At 45.0% G+C, this 24952-nt stretch overlaps 1 protein-coding gene across 1 annotated transcript in view; it reads left to right on the top strand.

Moving 5' to 3' along the window:
* The window catches only part of C2CD2 (C2 calcium dependent domain containing 2), a 142312-nt gene that overhangs the window by 47255 nt on the left and 70105 nt on the right, over window positions 1-24952 (top strand). The window contains exon 3 of the mRNA XM_068270393.1: window positions 20249-20344. Within this exon, the coding sequence (XP_068126494.1) occupies window positions 20249-20344 (96 nt within the window). The remainder of the gene's footprint in view (window positions 1-20248; window positions 20345-24952) is intronic.

Genomic DNA, 24952 nt, shown 5'->3' with positions numbered 1-24952 from the left:
TTCAGCAATCCAGGCCTTTTGGCTTTTTCTACAGAGTTAAACCAGGTTTAGCAACAATTCAAAAAAACATTAAATACTTACACAGAGCTGTCTTTTGTAGGAAAATTTCATGTGATTACGTTTCCACAAAGCTATATTGGGTTTGCACAACTTTTTCACACATACATATTCAAGCATGCGTCACATCAAGTCAGACTTCAGTCAAACATCTGATTGTCACGCATTTTCTGGGTCTATGGCTTAAAGTATTAGAGGATCAGCAGGAAAGCTAGGCAATTTGCATTGTTTAACCTCCCCGGCGTTCTATTGAGATCGCCAGGGAGGCTGCGGGAGGGTTTTTTTTCAATTAAAAAAAAACTATTTCATGCAGCCAACTGAAAGTTGGCTGCATGAAAGCCCACTAGAGGGCGCTCCGGAGGCGTTCTTCCGATCGCCTCCGGCGCCCAGAACAAACAAGGAAGGCCGCAATGAGCAGCCTTCCTTGTTTGGCTTTCCTCGTCGCCATGGCGACGAGCGGAGTGACGTCATGGACGTCAGCCGACGTCCTGACGTCAGCCGCCTCCGATCCAGCCCTTAGCGCTGGCCGGAACTGATTGGTCCGGCTGCGCAGGGCTGGGGGGACCCTCTTTCGCCGCTGCTCGCGGCGGATCGGCGATCAGGCAGCACACGCGGCTGGCAAAGTGCCGGCTGCGTGTGCTGCTTTTTATTTGAAGCAAATCGGCCCAGCAGGGCCTGAGCGGCAGCCTCCGGCGGTGATGGACGAGCTGAGCTCGTCCATACCGCTCAGGAGGTTAAAGTGTACCCGAGACATTAACAGGACCATTTCTACTTGCCTGGTGCTTCCTTTAGGCCTTGCTTACATTGCATTCCGTTCACGTGTCTGTTTGCGTTGGTCGCTTTTTGGCGCATATTTTTTCCCGTGTCCTGGCACTTGGGTGGGCGATTTGTTTTTGTGCTTAGCTGTTTACAAAGCGTCTTTTCCAGGGCTGTGGAGTCGGTACAAAAATATTCAGACTCCGCGACTCCTCAGTTTACGAAACTGCCAACTCCGACTTCAGGTACCCAAAATGCCTCCGACGACTCGACTCTGAGGCCTAGTGCACACCGGAGCGGCTCTGCTGCGGTTTGCGATCCGCTTGCGGGTGCGGATCCGCTAGGGTAATGTATTTCAATGGGCTGGTGCACACCAGAGCGGGAGGTGTTTTGCTGAAACGCATACTCCCGGGCTGCTGCAGATTTTGGATTGCGGATGCGTTTCTGCCTCAATGTTAAGTATAGGAAAACCGCAAACCGCTCTGAAAAACGGCACTTCAGAGCGGTTTGCCAGGCGTTTTTTGTTACAGTAGCTGTTCAGTAACAGCTTTACTGTAACAATACATGAAATCTACTACACCAAAACCGCTACACAAAACCGCAAAACGCTAGCTGAAACGCTGCAGAAAAAGAAGAAAAAGCGTTTCAAAATCTGCTAGCATTTTGCGGATCTGCTAGCGGTTTTTGGTGTGCACTAGGCCTGACTCCTTAGTCTAATACTTTCCAGGGCTGTGAATTTTGTCCAAAAATACTCGGACTCCTTAGTTTATGAAATCACAACTCCAGGTAACCAAGGGCAGGAAGTGAACTCTTTGATCCGCAAAAGAATAAATACAATGTATGTATTCTTAAAAGTGCGAGCGCAATTACCTTTATTGCGCGTTTTTGTGCGCGTTTTCGGAATTTTTTTTTGCCCTCCTATACCTTCCATTGAATCGCCATGAAAATGGTACACACATCACTTTGCTAGCCGCACAGCGGACTACCCGCGCTGATATTAAACCTTCTCATAGACCTTCATTGTTCACGCAGTCGGGGGCGTTTTTTAAATACCGCACGCGGGCAAAAAAACGAAAAGGCCTGCAGTTTGAACAAGCCCTAAGCCCCATGTCGGCCGTGGGTTCCTTCCCTGGCTGCTCTATTGTCCTGTGGTGAGCTCTGATAAATTGGTAAGTGGTGAATGCATGCTCCAGTGACCAGGAGAATTCTGCACCAGAGGCACAGAATGATCCCAACTATGGGAGCATGCCAAGGGAACGCCCGACACTGGGCTACACATGCTCAGTGGAGCACAACTAATTTACTGTACCCCACCATGGGACAACACAGCTGCCAGGGAGGACCGCAAGGGAGCTCATAGCCAACATTAGGCTGGAGATAGCCCCAGGTAAGTATAAATACTCCGGTTATCAACGTCTCAGGTTTACTTTACAGGGAAATATATATGGCAGCATCCATATTCCGCTCTCTTCAGGTGTCCTTTAAATATATCTTTACATTTTAGTTTGAAGGCAGCTTAGAATTTCCAAAACTGACCCCAAGTTCAAATTGTACTTCATTGGAGACATCACCATAGTAACATTAGTCTGGAGTATAGACTGGCCTTTGGGGGGTGGGGTTGTATGTAATTACTTAGACACCCTCTTTAATCTGCAGGGATGGTATATCTGTTAATTCCTCTTCTTTCCAAGCATACACAGCTACAGTGTGGTGATGTGGCACAGGGGCGCATGGCATTGTGTAATCACTTTTTGGAGTAGTGCACAGGTGTGGGACACATTGGGACAGTGCAGCTGCATCTGACATGATTCGGATGCAGCCTGTTGTTGCATAAGGAGTTTGTCTACTCCCACAATGTGGGTTGTTGGCAGCTGGCAAGCCCCCTCCTACTCTCTTTGGGTGATCGTTAACCACCACCATACGAAGTTGGAATATCACCGTGGTGAAGTTTCATTGACTGTATTAATCCCTCTTTGATGTGCGCTGACTTTTTTTTTTTTAATATTGTCTTTGTGGACTTTGGACATTGTTCAATCTCTGCAGCGATCACATGTTTTATTTCCTTGGCGCTGATAAACTGTTTGCTTATAAATCTGCTTTGCCTGCTGCTTGCTAGTGATGTGGTTGTGGGTTATATTCGAGCAATTGCAGTAGTTGGTGAACTCGTAGTAAATGTGACCTGCAGTTACATATTCAGGCCTACAGGCACTGTCCTCTATACACTGTGTGATCAGGATCTTGTATTGCAGCAGACTGGTGCCTGTCAGGGCTCTAGTAATAATTCCAGTATTTGGGGCTGAGCGAGTTCAGAGCATTTACAAATCCCAGCTATGGCTATGCATAGAAGCTGGTTGTTTTCACAACTTGAAGCTGCACAAACCTGTATTGTTGCCATTTACAAACCTTTTCTATGAAGCTGCTTTTGTGTATGACTGTTCAAGGGAATGTGTGGGGCTTTATATTTAGTTCAATAGGTTAACAAAAAAAAAAAATCAATCTCTGTATCAGGACATCCCATCAATGTTTTTTTTTCTTTTCCTCCATGCTCTAGGCTTAGCTGTACATAGGTGCATAGCCGTATTTATGCTTTCTGGTTCACTAAAGGTTTAACAGGTGTGGATTTCAAGCAGTGGGTGTATTTATTGTACAGCATTCCTGTGTAACCTGTGTGGGCTGCACAGAATGGGAAACTAATTGGAGGGGGGGGGGGGGGCATTAAGAGACTTGTAGTGAGGGGAATGTGGAGGCTGACATTACTGAAATGTAAAATGTCAGCCTTCAGGCTGTGACTATCGATCCTGTTCTTTGAAAGGGGAATATGTATGTGTGTGTATGTGTGTGTGTGTATATATGTATATGTGTGTGTATATATGTATATGTATATATATGTATATGCATGTATGTTTTACACATTCTTCATTTAATACATAGGGCAGCACGGTGGCGTGGATAGCGCTCTTGCCTTGCTTCGCTGGGTCTCTGGTTGGTTTGAATCCCAGCCAGGTCACTGTTTGCAATGCATGGAGTTTGTGTGCCCCCCCCCCCCGTCTGCTTGGGTTTCCTCTGGGCACCCGGGTTTCCTCCCACATCCCAAAAACATACAGATAAATAAATTAGCTCTAGACCAGTGGTCCTCAAACGAAGGCCCGCAGGCCCCTTGAAGCTTTTTTACCGGCCCCCCACACACAAAATGTGTTACTTATACAGGATCTTCTCAAAAAATTAGCATATTGTGATAAAGTTCATTATTTTCTGTAATGTACTGATAAACATTAGACTTTCATATATTTTAGATTCAAATACTCAACTGAAGTAGTTCAAGCCTTTTATTGTTTTAATATTGATGATTTTGGCATACAGCTCATGAAAACCCAAAATTCCTATCTCAAAAAATTAGCATATTTCATCCGACCAATAAAAGAAAAGTGTTTTTAAACAAAAAAAAAGTCAACCTTCAAATAATTCTGTTCAGTTATGCACTCAATACTTGGTCGGGAATCCTTTTGCAGAAATGACTGCTTCAATACGGCGTGGCATGGAGGCAATCCGCCTGTGGCACTGCTCAGGTGTTATGGAGGCCCAGGAAGCTTCGATAGTGGCCTTAAGCTCATCCAGAGTGTTGGGTCTTGCGTCTCTCAACTTTCTCTTCACAATATCCCACAGATTCTATATGGGGTTCAGGTCAGGAGAGTTGGCAGGCCAATTGAGCACAGTAATACCATGGTCATTAAACCATTTACCAGTGGTTTTGGCACTGTGAGCAGGTGCCAGGTCGTGCTAAAAAACGAAATCTTCATCTCCATAAAGCTTTTCAGCAGATGGAAGCATGAAGTGCTCCAAAATCTCCTGATGGCTAGCTGCATTGACCCTGCTCTTGATAAAACACAGTGGACCAACACCAGCAGCTGACATGGCATCCCAGACCATCACTGACTGTGGGTACTTGACACTGGACTTCAGGCACTTTGGCATTTCCCTCTCCCCAGTCTTCCTCCAGACTCTGGCACCTTGATTTCCGAATGACATGTAAAAGTTGCTTTCATCCAAAAAAAGTACTTTGGACCACTGAGCAACAGTCCAGTGCTGCTTCTCTGTAGCCCAGGTCAGGCACTTCTGCCTCTGTTTCTGGTTCAAAAGTGGGTTCATGCTTCCATCTGCTGAAAAGGTTTATGGAGATGATTTCATTTTTCATCACGACCTGGCACCTGCTCACGGTGCCAAAACCACTGGTAAATGGTTTACTGACCATGGTATTACTGTGCTCAATTGGCCTGCCAACTCTCCTGACCTGAACCCCATAGAGAATCTGTGGGATATTGTGAAGAGAAAGTTGAGAGACGCAAGACCCAACACTCTGGATGAGCTTAAGGCCGCTATCGAAGCTTCCTGGGCCTCCATAACACCTGAGCAGTGCCACAGGCTGATTGCCTCCATGCCACGCCGCATTGAAGCAGTCATTTCTGCAAAAGGATTCCCGACCAAGTATTGAGTGCATAACTGAACAGAATTATTTGAAGGTTGACTTTTTTTTGTTTAAAAACACTTTTCTTTTATTGGTCGGATGAAATATGCTAATTTTTTGAGATAGGAATTTTGGGTTTTCATGAGCTGTATGCCAAAATCATCAATATTAAAACAATAAAAGGCTTGAACTACTTCAGTTGAGTGTATTTGAATCTAAAATGAAAGTCTAATGTTTGTTAGTACATTACAGAAAATAATGAACTTTATCACAATATGCTAATTTTTTGAGAAGATCCTGTAGATGTGGTCAGCTACATCTTTAAATATTGGTGGTCCAAATATAGAATAGCAGTGCTGGCACCGCCCATCCACATGGAAGCCAGAAAGCAGTAATCGCTGGTTTCCAATCAAGTTCCACATCAGGCGACACTGCTGTCCAATTGGACTGCAGGTCGTCACCTGGGTATGCTTCACTGTCTGGCCCACAGACATCATTTTGATGTATACTCCGGCCCCCCAGCAGTCTGAAGTATGTTGACCCGGCCCTCGACCCAAAACATTTGGGGACCCCTGCTCTAGACGATGATACATACACTACACGAAACCTGCAAGGCGAAAGCGCAGTGGTTAGCACTGTTGCCTTGCAGAGCTGGGTCCCCGTTTCGAATCCCAGCCAGGTCAACATCTGCAAGGAGTTAGTATGTTCTCCCTGTGTCTGTGTGGGTTTCCTCCGTGCACTCCGTTTTCCTCCCACATACCAAAAACATACAGATAATTTAATTGGCTTCCCCCTAAATTGGCCCTAGACTACAACACATACACTACACAATACACACACATAGCACATATGACTAGGGTAGGGACTAGATTGTGAGCTCCTCTGAGGGATCGTTAGTGACAATACAATATATACTATGTACAGCGCTGCAGAAGATGTCGGCGCTATATACGTACTAAATAATAGACACAGACACGTGACTATGGTAGGGATTAGATTGTGAGCCCCTCTGTGGGACAGTTAAGTGACAAGGCGATATACTCTGTACAGTGCTATGGAAGATGTTGGGCCTATATGTGTATATTCCGCCTTATAAGACGTACCTTTTTCTCTTAAACGGGGAGAAAAAGTCCCTGCGTCTTTCCGCTACGACCCGCTGCCACGACGGGGGGTTCCCTGCCTTTGTGCCTGGCTCCCCCCACCTTCACTCCCTCTCCTGGCCCCCCCGGGTGTGTAGTGGTAGCTGCTTACCTAATCCGCCATGGCCTTTGGTTTTGCAGACAACTTTCTTCTCTGCGCAGCTCGCACTAGTGTTTGGCTTGTATAGATCACGTCATTAATGCAAGCCAAACACTAGAGGGAGAAGCGCAAAGAAGGATTTCTGCAATCTCTGTGGGCATAGTGGATTAGGCAAGCAGCTACCGCTACTGGAGCTATACACCTGGGGGGGGGGGGGCATGCAGGAGAGGGAGCAGTGGTGGGGGGGTTGGTTAGCCGTGCACACACTGGGACAGAAGCAGTCACGGGACGACACATGGGTTTTTTTTGCCCTCTAAACCTAAGTGCGTCTTATATGGCAGAAAATATGGAACATTATAAATACATAGCACCGCCATAATCTTTTGGACTGTAAAGTTAAATATTTCCCCCTCCTATATGCCTTATTATTATTATTATTATTATATTTATATAGCGCAAGCATCTTCCGTGGTGCTGTACAACAGCATACAGGGTATAACAATGCAAAATAAACAATACGAACCGATTAATACAAGACAAGGGTGGATAACCGCTGATGCAGTGAACAAACCAACTACATATTTTTACACAGGGGTGGGAAGCTTGAGAACAAAGAAAACCCTGAATTCTGCATGAGGAGGTGGACTAGCCCAAAACCTGTTTGTTATGACACATTTTTAACGGCTTACTGTTTTCGCTGGAGTGGTCCTACAACCTCTACTTGTATATAGTCTACTGCTGTTAGGACCCCCCCCCCCCCCATATGAGGCCGTACTTTGATGTCCCTGATGAGGGGCTTTTGTTCAAGCCTCTTAATTCAGCTGAGATTACCAGACCTGCAGTCTTGTGGACCAGAGACATTGATGATCCAGAGCTAAGGAGGTGCAGCAGCTCTGCCCACTGAGCCCCTTCAGCTGGGCTGCATCAGGTCACATAACTGCTTTAAAAATAGATTTTTAAGCTGAAGAAGCCAAGCAAGGTAACACAAGCTGGTGTATTAGAAGTCTGCATCGCTGCAGCAGCGTCCTTGTCCTGCTCTGAGCCGCTCTTCAGTGTACAGCCTCTCCAGAGCCATCAGCGGTGTGTAACTATGACAAATCACACGCAGCATTGTCTCTGCCGCTTTTACGAGGCTTTTAAGGGCTTTTACTTAACAGCAGAGATGGTGTGTCAGATTAAATTTAAAAGATGCCTGGATCCATTCTGATTTATGTAGAGCACAGCCGGGCCTAGGCATTGTTCCAGGCTGATAGTGCTGCAGATCCACAGAAGGCAGCCCGGAGGAAGGAAGGAAGGTGATCCGTAACCGGTTTGGAAGGGAAAGGCAGATTGATCTGCTGGCGATTCAATGGCATATTTAAGAGTGGGGGGGAAAAAAAAGCTCCATTATACAGAGAGGGAAGGAAAATCCATAGTGTGCTTTACCCCCCCACCCCCCCCCCCCCCCCAAGGGTAGCCTTGGTATAGAGTGACTGATGTATTGTTGTGCATTGAGGAGGAGGGAGGCCTGCTCATCTCTGCAACTGTCCAGCCAAGCGTTGGGATAGAACAGCTGCGCTCTGCCTGACTAAATCATTCCCCACCATTGCTGCACTGGGGGTCTGGGGTCCACTTCTCTAAAGCTATTCTCTGCATAGACTGTCTACATTCTGATTGGGTTAGAGTTACAACCACAACCCAAGAATATTCATAAGTTAGTTTGCTGCCAGATAGTTGCTAACATGAGGTTCACAGTGCAAAAAGCAAGTGTTCCTGCAAAAGACCCATTCCTGCAAAATGCATTCATAGTCTATGATATCTGCAGATCAGATCCACCAGGATGGATTTTCAGATCTGCAGATGAATGTCAGTTAAACAAGGTGTGTATGATGATCTGCAGATCTCATAGACTATACATGCAATTTGCAGGAATAGATTTTTGGCAGGAACAGATCTTTTGCAGATACTGATCTTTTGTGTCTGTACAGCATCTGTGTGTGCAGCATCTTGCAAAAAAAATTTTCTGGTGGGGAGTTCAGCTCCATAGAAAAGACTGTGTAGAGTATGGCTCTCATACTACATGAAGGGTGGTAAGATTGGTCTGTGATCTTTCATTTTCCAAAGACTATAGTCTGATGTGTGTATGAGCCTTTAGGGCCCATTTACACATAGCAGCACTGAAAAGGCTTAAGCCACATACACACATCAGACCATAGTCTTTTGAAAATGAAAGATCACAGACCAATTGTACCCCCTTCCATGAAGTATGAGATCTATACCTTCAGTCTTTTCTATAGAGCTGAACTCCCCATCAGAAAAAAAAAATCTTTGCAAGATGCTGCACACACAGATGCTGTACAGACACAAAAGGTTCCTGCCAAAAATCCATTCCTGCAAAATGCATTCACAGTCTATGAGATCTGCAGATCATCATACACACCTTGTTTAACTGACATTCATCTGCAGATCAGACAATCATCTGCAGATCTGAAAATCCATCCTGGTGGATCTGATGGATCTTTTGCAGATACTGATCTTTTGAATGTCTACAGCATCTTTGTGTGCAGCATCTTGCAAAGATTTCTGTCTGATGGGGAGTTCAGCTCCATAGAATAGACTGTGTAGGTATGGCTCTCATACTACATGGAAGGGGGTAAAATTGGTCTGTGATCTTTCATTTTCCAAAGACTATGGCCTGATGTGTGTATGAGCCTTTGGTGTTTCTTTGAGTAGATTTTTAGTCTGGAGGTTCACTTTAACAGTTTCACAGCATCAGAACTTTTTTTTTTTTAATCCAAGCCTCATTTTTAGCTGCACAGAAGAAAACTGACCGGGCATTTTTCCCCTGATGCTGTGTAAAGCATGATGGGATTTCTGATGTTGTTGTTCTCATTGCCTAGCGCGCGCAGCTGGGACGGGTGATCAGGACACAGGACAGTTGGAACTGCCTCATGATCCCTGTCATTTTCTTTTCAACCAAAAAGATGGCCGCCCCATGAAATCACAAACATTTGCCTGTTCTTTTAAAACGGGGTGGGTAAGAGATTATATTAACTATTTTTTTTAATTAACATAACTAATGTAACTTAATGACAGTATGTTTGTTTAGGCTGAAGTTCCTCTTGAATGCGTTGGGTACGTGTTAGTGTGCGTTTTTTTCCGTAGCAGTGCATTGTGAAAAAGATTTGTTAAAACGCATATAGTGTGAACTGTGCCATAGAAGAAACGTGGGCATTGCTTTGAAAATCTGTTTTCTTTCCGTTATAACTGAGAGCAACTGATTACGTGTAAAGGGGCCCTGAGGCTAACCATAACTTTAAAGGGAACTTGTACTGAGTAAAATTATTTAAAATAAACACATGATTTAGCTGCAAATTATTATATACTTACCTCGCCATAAGTTCCTCTCAGAAGCTCCCCATTTTCTTCTTACAGTGATCCGCACTCTGGCCTTTACACCAAATTCACACGTTATTCCCTAATGCTGGGAATAGACACATTAGATGGCTCGAATGATAAATTCCGACATGTCCGATCACCCGCCGCATCGATTCCGCGCTCGATACCGCGGGCGGGACAATGGGAAAAGATGAGGAAAAACGAGCAGAAGATTAGAGAAGCGCCCGCGGGGACGAGCGGGAATCGATCCAGGCTCGCGTGGGGATGAGCGGGCGGCATAATAGAGCGGTACAAACGTACCGTCTATTCCCAGCATAAGTCCCAGTTCACACTGGATGGATTAAAAACTGATCCGTGAAACAGATCCGTTTTTATTGGGCAACAGTTTGATCCCTGACTCTCTTCCATGTGAATTCAACTGATCTGTAGATCTTGAAAAATCACTCCCGCCACATACTTGTGGCCTGTTCAGCGGAACATACCAAATGGATCCATTTGAATGGAACAATGTGACTGGAACTTCTGGTTAACATTGGATTTGTTCGCATCTGTCCCAGTATGGTCTGCTAAACGAACCACTTTAACTGCCAATGTAAATCGGGCCCAACCCTGTGATAAAACAAAACCTCAAGATTGTCCAGGTGAGTAATATTTTATTCATATGGTCAAACAAGAAGGTAAAAACTGCCACCTGCGCAGGCGTTTCATATCCCCAAGTCCGACATTATGAGGCGTGAAGCTCACAGAAGCCCTCAGAGTATAGTATAAGAGAAAGTCTAATACTATAATCTATAAGCAATCTTTTCAGAATTGTGTACTGTGAGGGTCAGGTGCGATGGATTCTACGGTGGGAAGCAACCTAATAACCTCAGATCACTATGACCAGACTCCAAACTCTATTGTACGGAGAAGGGTTGGTCTCTGAGTATGAAGCGGGATTGTCAGTCCCAAAACTAGATTTCATTTACCCACTGCTATATTAATTATGCAACCTGACCCTGCATTACAAGTAGTTTCTGCTGTGGTAAATCTCATCTCTGTCGGCCTGGTACTATTTGGTACATTGCTGATGAAAAAGAAGCTTCTCATTATCCCTCACTGATTGGCTGAGGGCAGTTCAGTGAGCTGCTGAAAAATGAAGTACCGTATCGACTCGCAAGCAAGCCGACCCGCATATAAGCAGACCCCCCCCCCCCCCCCCGACTTTTACCTGAGTAAAACTGGGAAAAAATCATTGACCCTCATATAAGCCGGGGGTAGGAAATGCTCCCCCCCCCCCCCAGTGTGTCCCAGTATAGCTAGTATAGTGCCCAGTATGGGTAGGTAGTGCCCTAGTATAGCTAGCATAGTGCCCAGTATAGCTAGTATAGTGCCCAGTATGGGTAGGTAGTGCCCTAGTATAGTTAGTATAGTGCCTAGTATGGGTAGGTAGTTCCCCAGTATAGCTAGTAAAGTGCCCCAGTATAGCTAGTAAAGTGCCCCGTATGGGTAGGTAGTGCAGCTAGTATAGTGTCCAGTATAGGTAGGTAGTGCTCCAGTATAGTGCCCCAGTATAGCTTGTACAGTGCCCAGTATAGGTAGTGCCCCCTCCTCTCCCCCGCCCAGCGGTCGCCGCTATTACCTGAGCTGGCGCCGCATCTTCTATTATTCCCCTCTCCGCTCGTAAAGTAATTCACTCACAGCAGCGCGCCCCACGGGGCTGCTGTGATGACGAGGCAGGAAGCCATAGAGAGAAAGAGCGGTTCCCATAGCTACAGGAAGCCGCTCTCTCTATGGCTTCCTGCCTTGTCATCACAGCAGCCCCGTGGGGCGCGCTGCTGGGAGTGAATTACTATACGAGCGTAGAGGGTGTAATAATAGAAGATGCGGCGCCAGCTCAGGTGATAGCGGGGGGCGGGTGCGCGGACCACAGGTGACTTGCAAGCAAGCCGACCCCCCCCCCCCCCCCCCCCAACTTGCTTGCGAGTATATACAGTATGCAGTGATCACATATGTTTATAAAACAAGCTAGATATGAAAGTGCAGTTTCTAGGAGGAAAAAAGAGTAAGGGAGTAAATGACATCAGGATTGGCTTCAGTCAGAGGGAATAAAATGGAAAATGCCAGGAACAGTTTTCTCTTTATTTTACTATATAAAATTCTCTGAAATCAAAATGTGGAAAGTACAATATTTGTTATGTAAGTAGAACAAGTCTTTATCTACTTATATATGCGCCTATTTTTCCTGGGATAGTATGGCTGTCCTTCCTGCTTTAAGAAACATAACTTTCCCTAACTATGATATAACACGAAAGGCTAGGTCAGTGCATTGCCTGTGAAAAGGAACGATATACTTCAAACTCTAAAGCTACATACTCACGGGGGACAATTGTCCCCCGTAGCATGCGCGCACACGAACGGCGCGACAGCAGTCCACACGTCTCGCCGGAAATGCAGAAACGTGGTGGAAGCTGTTTGTGAATGGAGCATCCCCTGGCCGGATGCTCCATTTACTCGCGTAGGTCTCCTGTCGCTAGCCCGCGTACTCACGCGGGACTAGCGACAGTTCCGGCGAAGTCACGGCGACAGCTGTAGCTGGCGATTTGAACATGTCAATAGCCTGGCGACAGCTCCGACGGGCACCGGTTCGGGGCGCACGCGCGTTATACACACGGGCGACCTGTCGCAGCATTACGCGCGTGCCACGTGGTTGCGGCGACGGCCGTACCCAGTGTATGGGCCAAAGCTTTTTTTTTTTTTTATTTTTTTTATTGATGCTACGTAGGTTTGTAACTAGCGCCAAATTTGGGCTCTTCAAATACTGATCTTTGGTCCATCTAGTAAACCAAATTGGTTGTCTGTGTATATAACCTTTTCATCTCATCCATCCTTCTGAGGAAAAGTTTATTTTCTGAAATTCAATCTAAATTCCAGCTGCCAATTAAGAAATGGTTACAGTATAATCAAGCTATTAGTTATGTTAAAACCAGTTTGTCTACCTCATCAGAACGTACAGACTCCCCATTGTTCTCCTTACTTTCTAAGAGCTCAAAATTAAAAACTCCCTTTTGTGCTCAATAACTTCTACACCAGGCTTAAAGGGGAACTTCAGCCTAAACAAACATACTGTTATTAAGTTACATGAGTTATGTTAATTAGAATAGATAGGTAATATAGTCTTTTACCCACCCTGTTTTAAAAGAACAGGCAAATGTTTTTGATTCATGGGAGGCTGCCATCTTTGTCATGGGGGCAGCCATCTTTTTGGTTGAAAGGAGCTGACAGGGAGCATGCGACACAGTTCCAACTGTCCTGTGTCCTGATAACTCCTCCCAGCTGCACACACTAGGCTTCAAATGTCAAATTCAAAATGTAAAAAAAAAAATTGCACCAAAACAGCAGAACGAGAACATCAGAAATCCCATCATGCTTTGCACAGCATAAGGGGAAAACTGCCAGGGCAGTTTTCTTCTGTGCAGCTAAAAATGAGGCTTAGTCCAGTGTTTCTCAAACCTGTCGTCACTCCCCAAGGATGCATGTTTTGCAGGCAACCTCGCCTGTGCACAGGTGGGGTAATTAGTGTCTCAGCTACATGAAATCCACCTAGCTGAGACACTAATTACCCCACCAGTGCATATGCGGACAGGTTTGAGAAACACTGCCTTAATCAAATATTTACCAGGGCTGTAGATTTGGTACAAAAATCATCCGACTCCCGACTTAGACTCCTACTCCTCAGTTTATGAAACCACCGGCTCAGACTCTAACTCAGACTCTGTGTACCCAAAAATTGCTCCGACTCCAACTTCACAGCCCCGAAAGTTGCCTGACTCTCCTGCTGATCCTGTCTCTCTCTAATACTTTTAGCCTCCATAACTTTTAAAAGGAAACATCCATATCCCTCTCAGTTCAGGTTCCCTTTAACCAGTCGGGTGCCCTTGATGGGTGAGCTAAAAGATGCATTCCATAATCCTATCAATGCACTTTTACTAACTTACTTAACCCCCCTGATCGGCACCCTCCTGTACAGCGCCTGGAAGGAGCAGTTCTTTAAATTTTTACATAATGCTAATGCTGGCTTTTTTTTTATTTCTAATAACCCGAACAGTATACTGTATATTTATGCTGAAAATGTAGTTTGCCCAAGGCCAGCCTTCTCCATTATTTTTGAAATTGTCCTAGTGTTGTATAATTTTGGATTACCGGTATGCCTTACCCCATTCTTTCATTTTTGCAGCAGTGCGGCATCTGCCTTGTCAGGCTCGGATATCTCTTATATGTTAGACCTAATCTTTGTCTCCTAGATTAGTGTTTCTCAACATGAATACACCATGTACCCCTTTATGAAACATGTTTGGAGAGTTTAGTAAAAAAAATATATAAAATGTATTACGGTATTTGTCAAGGCCTTAAAGGGATACTGTAGGGGGGTCGGGGAAAAATGAGCTGAACTTACCCGGGGCTTCTAATGGTACCCCGCAGACATCCTGTGTTGGCGCAGCCACTCACTGATGCTCCGGCCCCGCCTCCAGTTCACTTCTGGAATTTCTGACTTTAAAGTCAGAAAACCACTGCGCCTGCACGCCCGTGTCCTCGCTCCTGCTGATGTCACCAGGAGTGTACTGCGCAGACACAGACCATACTGGGCCTGCGCTGTGCGCTCTTGATGACATCAGCGGGATCGAGGACACGGCAACGCTGGCGCAGTGGTTTTCAGACTTTAAAGTCTGAAATTCCAGAAGTGAACCGGAGGCGAGGCCGGAGCATCGGTGAGTGGCTGCGCCAACACAGGATGTCTGCGGAGGACCGTTAGAAGCCCCGGGTAAGTTCAACTCATTTTCCCCTGACCCCCCTACAGTATCCCTTTAAAGACCAGGTGATTGGTTGAAACATGTAGGTGGAGAGAAGGCGAAACCATTGTAATTTAGAATCTTTTAAAAGCCCCAACTCACTAATAGACTGACTAGCTCAAATACACTCTGAACCCAACCAGAACACCTGCAGGATGTACAAGCTGTCGAGATCCTAGGTTCTCAATGAAGTATGCTAAAGAAATTAGGTACGAAAAGACTGCATCTAATTTGGAAAGGTAATTTCTTTCTTGCTTTTAATTCACATTTTGGTACAACCCCAACTGAAATGAAGATTCAAATGCCATTTTTTTCTTTTTTACGCTGTACTATTAGAGTCCAGTGTCCATGTTCTCTGTCTCGCGCGTGTGCTTTCGCTCTCTCTTGCGCGCTCTTACAGCTTACATGATATGGAAGCTGCCATCTTCATTTTGGCTTCTTGGCTCTTGTGCTGCGGTCCAGCTGCTAATACTTGGAGTCAGTGACTCAGGTGTCGTGACTCCATTGGCCGTATTCTTCTTCCAGCTGTGGGCCTGCCTAACTCAAAACATGGCAGCCTCTGTATTATCCCTGAAATCTGCTTCTTTTTAAAGCAGCAGGAACAGTCATCCCACAGCCATCCCAGGAAAAACACCACATTATTATTTATTTATTTATTTATTTATTTATTGTATTTATAAAGCGCCAACATATTACGCAGCGCTGCGTAATAGGTAATTAGAAAAATACTTGTTTTACTTGCATGTATGTATTGTACCATCCACGTTTTTATTTCGGTGAATTGTAGATAGTAAATAAAGAGAAAATTCTTCCTGGCATTTTCCATGTTTAGTTCTTCTGACTGAAGGTAATCCTGATGTCTTTTACTCCCTAGCTTTTTTTTTTCGTTCTAGAAGCTGCACTGTTATATCTAGCTTGCTTTGTAAACACATGTGAGCACAACTAGGATCAGATTTCAGCAGCTTCTTCCTTCTCAGTCTCCTGTAACACTGAACTGTCCTCAGCCAGTCAGTGAGGAGCAGGAATGTGGGAGGGGAGATGACAAGCTTCCTTATCATCGGCAATGTACCAAATATAGCCAAGCTGACTGAAACACTGAACTGTCCTCAGCCAGTCAGTGAGGAGCAGGAATGTGACAGGGGAGATGACAAGCTTCCTTATCGGCAATGTACCAAATATAGCCAAGCTGACTGAAATAAGATTTATTACAGCAGAAACATTTATGATTAGATTGAAATGCAGGGTTAGGTTGCAGGCTGCATAATAAACACAGAGCAGTGAAAAAATGGAATTAGATTTTGTGGCTGACAATCCCACTTTAAAGATTTCCTGCAGCATGAAAAATACTACAATCCCCGCCCAGTGCAAACTGCTTCCTATTCACAGGTGTGTAAGAGGAAGAATTCTCGTCCTATCCCTGCACATGAGTATCAAATAATTGCAGAGAGGAGGAGGGAGCCTCAGCCAAGCTTTATTTCTCTATGAGCAGTAAGCACAAGCTTAGCTGATCAAAGATTTCCTCCCAGCAGCGGTTTAACAGGAAACCAGCAAGTGGGGAATTGGGTCACCATTTCATAACTCTAAAATAAAGCTTCATTTTGCTGTAGGATTCCCGACTTGTACTCTGTGGAAATGCAGATTCTGCCATTCATGGAAATGGGTTAATCTCAACGTGTTGGATATCAGCAAAGGTGGAAGTCATCTGTACCGTGTAGAAGACAATAGGAAACTACATATGAAAATGTCACATACTGGCCATTGTGGCTGTATTGCAAATACAACTTCAAACTCCGTGATTCTCAGCTGTAGACTGAGGACTGACTGCTCATGGATCACAAGCAAGTGTCAGAGGAAGAAGATGCTCTCTGACTTGCCCCACACAGAGATTTACCACTGGGCAGTGTCAACTGAATTCGTTAACACCTTGGACTCGTGAGGCGACATTAAAAAGCAATTTTTACTTACCTGGGGTTTCTTCCAGCCCCTAGAGGTCTTCGAAGTCCCTCGCCGCAGCTCCGCTGGGTGCCCGTGAAGCTCGCCAACCCACCGGCGGGTCGTTACTTCTGCGCATGTGCAGGTGTGTGTGGCCTGCATCATGCGAGCGCGCCAACATCGGGCGTGTATTGCACCTGCGCAGACAAACGTTGCAGTACATGCCCGATGACCTAGGCGTGCTCGTGTGATGCCAGCCATAAGCCATGTGCAGAAGTGACCCGGTAGGTTGGCGAGCTTCATCTAGGGGTTGGAAAAGGCCCCAGGTGAGTAAAAATTGCTTTTTAATGTCGCCTCGGGGGTCCTTTTAAAGGGAACCTAAACTGAGATGGATATGGATTTTTCCTTTTAAAATATTAGTTGCCTGACTTTCCTGCTCATCCTGTGTCTCTAATACTTTTAGCCACAGCCCCTCAACAAGCATGCAGATCAGGTGCTCTAACTGAAGTCAGACTGGATTAGCTGCATGCTTGTTTCAGGTGTCTAAATCATCCACTGCTGCAGTCAGAGGTCAGCAGGACTGCCAGGCAACTGGTATGGTTTAAAAGGCAACATCCATATCCCTCTCAGTTAAGGTTCCCTTTAAAGTGAACTGAGCACCATTTTTAGCACCCAGGGCATCTCGATAGCACATGAAATATACCGGTACATGCCAATAATGTAGCTCATTAATAAAAATAATTAAAAACCTTCACGTTTTACCTCTTTTTACATTTAAAAGTTTAGTAGAGGGCTTTACTACACTACTTCCCAGGCCTGCCCGACCACAGCAGTGTGGATAAATAGGATAATATACTTTTAAAGCTTTAGAAAAGCCACAGATGCTATCCTCACACCTGTCCCTGGATAAATAATGGGCAGCTAGGAGGAGGGGGGGAGGGGGCATGGCAGCTCCTATAGCTATTAGGTAGATATTATTATATAGCTATTTTAAACCCCGCAATCACTCCTTGAAAAAGTTGACTTTTGGCTACAATCAAATTTTCGGACAGGAAGAGGTGTGCCCTTGATTAACTTCTTGCTGACCGCTCTATGCCGATTGGCGTGAACGCGCCAGCAGCCCCAGGACCACTCCACGCCAATTGGTGTGAAGTCCTTAGGGCGGGGATTGCGCATGCCGATGCCCACGCATCCCAGCTTGATTGACAGAACTCCATCATCAGCCTCCCAGCAGAGATCGCCGCTAGGAGAGTGTTAGCCGTCGAAACCGCCGTCTATTTACATAGTACAGAGCTGCGATCTGCAGCAGTGCTGTACAGGGGACAGCCATTTGACACGGCTGTCCCCCCTGAGACACACAGGAGTGATCCGCTGTCATTGGCTATCAGGGGGAGGGAGGGATCATTAGAAAATAAATATAGGTTTATTTATTTAAAAAAAAAAAAATAGAATAAATATTAAAAAAAACAACATCCTGGGAGCGATCAGAGCCTACCAACAGAAAACTCTCTTGGTGGGCAGAAAAGAAGGGGGGGGGGGGGATCACTTGTGTGCTAGGTTGTACGGCCCTGCAGCGAGGCCTTAAAGCTGCAGTAGCCTAATTATTAAAAATGGCCTGGTCACTAGGGGGGTTTAACACCACGGTCCGGTCCTTAAAGAGACTCCGTAACAAAAATTGCATCCTGTTTTTTATCATCCTACAAGTTCCAAAAGCTATTCTAATGTGTTCTGGCTTACTGCAGCACTTTATACTATGACAGTCTCTGTAATAAATCAATGTATCTTTCCCTTGTCAGACTTGTCGGCCTGTGTCTGGAAGGCTGCCAAGTTCTTCAGTGTTGTGGTTCTGCTATGAACTCCCCCTTCCAGGCCCCTCTATGCACACTGCCTGTGTGTTATTTAGATTAGAGCAGCTTCTCTCTTATCTCTTATCTTTTACAAGCTGGATAAATCGTCCTCTGAGCTGGCTGGGCTTTCACATACTGAAGAATTACAGACAAGGGCAAAGCTGTTTGCAGGAAGAAAAGAGCAGCCTGAAACTTCAGTGCATGAGAGATGGAGGGGGAAAGAAACACACAAATGATCTCTTGAGATTCAAAAGGAAGGGTGTATACAGCCTGCTTGTGTATGGATGTATTTTCTATGTGTGGACATACTGTACATCAACCTACTTCCTGTTTTGGTGGCCAATTTGTTTGTTTATAAACAAACTTTTTAAAACTGTTTTCAACCACTTTTAATGCGGCGGGGAGCGGCGAAATTGTGACAGAGGGTAATAGATGTCCCCTAACACACTGCTATGTTTACTTTTGTGCGATTTTAACAATACAGATTCTCTTTAAGTGGTTAAGTGAATGTTAACACAATCTGCCATCCAGAAAAAAGTCGGATTTTTCCGCAAAGGACTGCAACTGGCTCAAACAGAACGCATCCACAAGCACCAGGCCATAGAAAATGATTGCAGTCCTATATCTTTTATACAGCCGGGCATAGGTCTCTGTCCCGCTAGGTCATGTGATTGTAGTTGCGATGCTATAGCGGTTCTTCTTAATTTCCACGAATGTGATTGAGCTAGTTTACAAAGTATAAGGCCCCACACTCTGGTTCTTTCCTGCAGCGTTTTGCTGATCACTGGCACGTCATCCTATGAGATTACTCACACTGCGGCGACTGTGGCACGATTGCTGCTGATCACAAACAATCTGCATGCAGCTATCCTGGGCAATTGTTTTGTGACTCTCATTCACTGGAATGATAATCACAAAATGCAATTGCGGTAAAATGGCAAAATATCTCATTGGCGATTGTGATCATGTTTTGCGATTTAGAGTGTGAACGTGGTCTGAAAAGCTCAATAACATTGAAAACTTGACAGGATGACTATTGCAGTCAGGCTGAACTCGCACCGCAATTGGATTGCACGAATGGAAACAGTCGCCTGTTTCCGATAGCTTCACTGTACCCTGCGTTTTGCGATCCGTTAGCATTCAGAAGTGGATTGCAAAGCGCAAGGTAGTGGAAAAGGGCCCTCAGCATGTCATTGAAGATGGCACAGGAGGCAACCTTTTACCAACCAACTCTTGGTTGACACCTTACAGAAAAAAGTCTTCAGGACTGGAGTCGGTACAAAAATCATCCGCCTCTGACTCCTCAGTTTATGAAACCTCCGGCTCCAGGTACCCAAAATTGGTCAAACTCTTCGTCTTACCTGGGCTGTAGATTTGGTCCAAAAATCATCTGACTCCTCAGTTTATGAAACCACACACTCAGACTCAAGGTACCCAAAATTGCTCTGACTCCTTAGACACCGACTCCAACTCCACAGCCCTTAATTTCCTGGTTTCTACCCAAAATTGGTCTTTGTTATATAGACATAAGAATGTACTTTTTTGGTTTTAGGTTGTGACCCTCTCTGAGGGACTATAAACATCTCAGGGTGATATGAATAGGTGTAATAAATGTGAATGATGTGAAGCCATCATTTAAAGAATACAGCTCTGAAGTTGGGATGAATCCAAATGCCCAACTGTCATCTCTAATTTATGGTTACATTTGTGCTTTAATCTTTCTGATGCTGAATCCATTCTCTCCTTAGGGGTCTCTGCGTCTGACGTTTGAAGATGACAGACAACGTCCTCTAGAGCTGTCTGTAAAACAAGTAGCAAGCGTTGTGAAGTCTGATAATGTGAAGGTGAGATTTTATCATTCTGCATCTATTTTATGAACCTTGCTTACAGTCACTGTCTAGGCAGTAGCAGTGTTGGGGAATCTTGCTTAATGGGAAGATCTGAGGGGAAAAAAAAACGCTCCTGACCACTTGAGCGCAATCCATGAGCAGCGCAGGCCCAGGAGATGCCGAACTGGTGAGGTCGGCATCTGCAAATGAGGGGACACCGGAGCTGCGGCGAAGGACATTTCGGCTGCCAGGGGCTGGAGGAAGCCTCGGGTAAGTAGAACTTTTTTTTTTTTCTCCAATCTTCCAGGTAGAAAGGGAATAGGTGCTGGCTCACTGAACAGGAAGAGCCGATATTCGAACCCTGATCTCCTGTGTCTAAAGCAGAGCCCTTAATCAGTACGCTGTCCAGCCACCTTGAAATGGTATCTTCATACCAGAGTCTGCAGTTGCTATACTTCTCTTTGGAAACATGCTAGAAACCATGGCAACAGTATAGTGTTTGGTACAGGGGTGGACAACATTTATGTGGAATTTTTTTAGAGGCAACAAAAAAAACTTCCGGTGTCCGCTCCATTGACAACAGCTAGAATAATCTATTGTTACTTATCTCAAATGTATCAGCTGATGTACATGTATACTGTATATCTCCCATAAAGCTGAATACATATATAGTTCTATGACACAACAATCCTGTCTTCATTTCATATATTGGCAGACACTATATAATATAGATTCAATTTTGTCTTCATCTGTATAGAAATAAAATTGGCATGTACTTGGATGAATTGGAATTTCTAGAATGATGTCTGCTTCTGCTGTTGAGGGTTTGAGATAAGGGAGAGCAGAATATTTTTCATCATGAAGAATGCACTCATCAGCTGGTGTCGTCTGGATAGGGATGTGAGATCGTTCAGGACTAGAGCGTATAGAAAGTGGTTGTCAGGGCTTGGGATTCAGTTGTCGTCCTTCATCGGCACAGCCGGGCTGCTGATAAAGTTGTGGCTTTCCAGTGAATTGACAGCCACTTTCTGTGCTAATAAAGCTGATTGAAGCTGCTCCTGCTGTACTCCTTCCACCAGTGCGTTGACCTCAGCCAATGGTCTGGATTGAAGACGTTTACACTGCAAATTCTCTGACTGGCACTTCAGCAGCAGTTACTTGGCACTGACTGAGATTTCACTGGCAGGCATTTCTCATACTTAATTAGCTAGTAGCCATAAATATATTTCTATAAATTGTGGCCAATACCAGTCTTTTCTTTATTTTGTTTTGTGCCCCCGATCCAATTAACAGTGATTTCTAGGAGGGGAGTAGTGGCCAAGCTGACACACCTCTGCTCCCTATCAAGACATGGGAGGGTGTCACCAGGCTGACTCTCAACCCACCTCCCATTAGTTGGAGATAAGTGGTTGAGACTGCAGCAGCGATTGGTTTGGACTGCAAGTTCTTTAGGCATGGGGAAGAGGGGATGTGGGTCACTTAGACTCAAGCAGTGTTCCCCAACCCTGTCCTCAGGGCCCACCAACAGTGCATGTTTTGTGGAAATCCACAGAAGGTAGTTACCCCACCTGTGCATGTTTGTGGTTTTCTGCAAAACATGTACTGTTAGTGGGCCTTGAGGACAGAGTTTGGGAACTAGGACTTAGAGGAACTGTATTGAAAACATTATGATTAAATTTATTTTTTTTTTTTTTTTTTTTTACAATATTCATGTTTAGATTTCCTCTCCCTTTGTGACATCTTTAGTCCTGGCAAGGAAATGAGCTTGCACTCTTTTGCAGGTAGGCACTTATCTGTTTTTAAGTAGCGCTGTTCATTTCCTTGCCATGTACTAATTTAATTCATTTTTGGTCAGCTGCTCCCACTTAACAGCTTTGCTTTTGGTGTATATGCAGAGCTTCTGTTTGGGTTCAAGGTGCGTTTGCAGTTTCTGGGGGGGCTCAGCGCACCTCTGATCGGAGGTGGCCTGGTGATGCGCTGATCCACTGGTGATGCGCTGATCCACCTTTTGCACATCTTTAGTCCTGCCAGGTGATCTGTATGGAATGTTCTATGAGTTCTATGCACAGAGAGAGCTAATGCTTGCTTGGCAGTTGGGAAAAAAACCCTGTTATTTCCCACAATGCAATGAGATTCACAAACTGCAAACTGTCAGACCCATGATCATGACATCACACTGCGGGAGGGGTTATACCACAATATCTGCCACACAGACCCCTCTGATGATCTATTTGAGAAAAGGATAAGATTTCTCGTGGGAAAGGGGGCATCAGCTGATTGGGATGAAGATCAATCTTGGGTTAAAGTTTCTCTTTAAACATGTTTCAGGACAAGAATGGGGAAATTAGGCAGCCAGCTAAGAAACATTATGCCGGTAACTGGGCTTTATCACCAATGAAGATCATATCTCTAACTGCCACCAAAATGCCTGCAGTAGGCTTCTTGGCAAAGCCAGACAATGGAAAGGTTTTGTGAAGTGGCCTCATGGGGAACCATTAACTTTTTTTTTTTTTTTTTTTTTACATTTTTGCTAGTGCTAAGTGCCAGAGAATGCCAGGAATCTCTGTCAGAAGACAGCCTTCAAGTTCATGCTGGACGAAAAGTAACCAAAGTTAAAGGAGTACTATAGGGGGGGAAAGAGTTGAACTTTCCTGGGGCTTCTAATGGTCACCCGAAAACGCCCTGTGCCCAGGCAGCCACTCACCGAGGCTCCTATCCCCGCCTCCGGTTCACTTCTGGAATTTCCGACTTTAAAGTTGGAAAACGCCTGCGCGGCCATGCCCTTGCTGATGTCACCAGAAGTGTATTGCGCAGGCCCAGTACAGTCTGCGCCTGCGCAGTACGCTCCTGGTGACGTCAGCGGGAGTAAGGACAAGACCATGCAGGCTCAGTGGTTTTCCAACTTTATAGTCGGAAATTACAGATGTGAACCGGAGGTACCCCCTACAGTACTCATTTAAAGGATAACCGAAGTGACATGTGACATGATAGACATGCGTAAGTACAGTGCCAAGCACACTAATAACTCTTTCAGAGAAAGGAAAAAAAACACAGCATAGTTAACTATCAGGTATGTAAGTGGCTAACTCAGTCCTGACTACAGCGTGACCCTCACTGATGAGCAATTCCAACTATAAAACACTTTCCTAGCAGAAAATGGCTTCTGAGAGCAAGAAAAACGTAAAAGGGGAATTTCTTATCAGTGAGGGTCACACATTTATTGATTCCGATTAAATAAAAAAAAAAAAAAAAAAAAAAAAAAAAAGAGCTGTGTGCAGTACGTTGTTTAATCCGAATCAAAAATCTGATCAGATAATAAAATCAATCGTATGTAGTGTGTAAGAGGTAATGATTTTGCAACGCATGGACATACCTCTGTGCTTACTTGAGCTAGCTTTTCCTTGGGTGTAGTATGACCTCTGCCTAATGCAACTAACATCGATGACCTTGCACAGGCTGACTTTGACCTACACTGCACCAGAAGTCGCCTGCACCTCACTGAATTAATTTGGCTCCTGGGAACCAGAGGCAGCTTTTCTCTGGAGGAGAGTCATCATTTCTGCCTCCAATTTCCATGTTTAATCTATACAGTCTGCAGGGCTTTTCCTGCACGGAGTTCCCGCCATCTGAATGATGGTGATGTTTCACAATACAATAGTCTGGCACTTCAAGCTGCAGTACAGGAAGTTTGTACACTTATTATTTTACAGTTTGGCGAAGAGATTTATTAAATAAAAATGCCCCTGGCTGCTTTGCGCTGTGACCTAATCTGGCGCTGAGTGACACATTAATGCTGCGTTAGGAGCGTGTAAGGTTTATGGCTCTGAGTGAGCAGTGATTTGCGTCTGCGAGCGCCTCGTGCTGAGCGCTTGGCGAGGCGCCAGGATCGGCTGCGCGCTTAGAACAGTCGTCGAGTGCCGAGGCTTCCTCCAGCACGCTAATCACCCATCTGTTCCTGAAAACAAGACGCCTCTCAGTCACTCGGTCAGACCCTCCTAAGTGGATTACGTGGAGTTTCACAAACGCCAGAACATCCTGCAAAGAATCCTATTAACCCTAATTACCCAGGATTCTGTTTTTTTTTTTTGTTTTTTTTTAATAGAATGGTTTAACTTCAGTCCTGAGAATATTGGGGGACGCAGAGAAAATTCTTTTGCTTCCCCCCTGCTCTTTGTACATGCCAGCATGCTTAGTGGGGAGTTTTTACCATCGTGTTGCATAATATTAAAGCTTTTTAAACTACCACTTGGTAGTGGTATATGTGAAAGACAATCTACACAGACTATTCTTCATGCCCCCCTACCTAGTAGAAGGAAGCACTTCTGTGCCCAAAACGACCCTTATACTCGGGGCTGTGGAGTCGGTACAAAAATCATCCGACTCAGACTCCTCAGTTTTTGAAACTTCCGACTCCAGGTACCCAAAATGACTCCGAATCCTCAGTCTAATACTTACCAGAACTAAGGATTTGGTACAAAAAATCATCCGACTCTGACTCCGTTTATGAAACCTCAGACTCCGACTCCAGGTACCCAAAATTACTCCGACTCCACAGCCCTGCTTATACGAACATATGTGGATCTTCGATTCTGCTCCGCACCAGCCAGTTATAGGTGTTTAGAG

This window comes from Hyperolius riggenbachi, chromosome 2 (assembly GCF_040937935.1).
Source record: "Hyperolius riggenbachi isolate aHypRig1 chromosome 2, aHypRig1.pri, whole genome shotgun sequence".
Classification (NCBI taxonomy): Eukaryota; Metazoa; Chordata; class Amphibia; order Anura; family Hyperoliidae; genus Hyperolius; species Hyperolius riggenbachi.
Note: the sequence above shows the minus strand (reverse complement) of the source record. Positions and strands in the feature narration are given on the sequence as shown.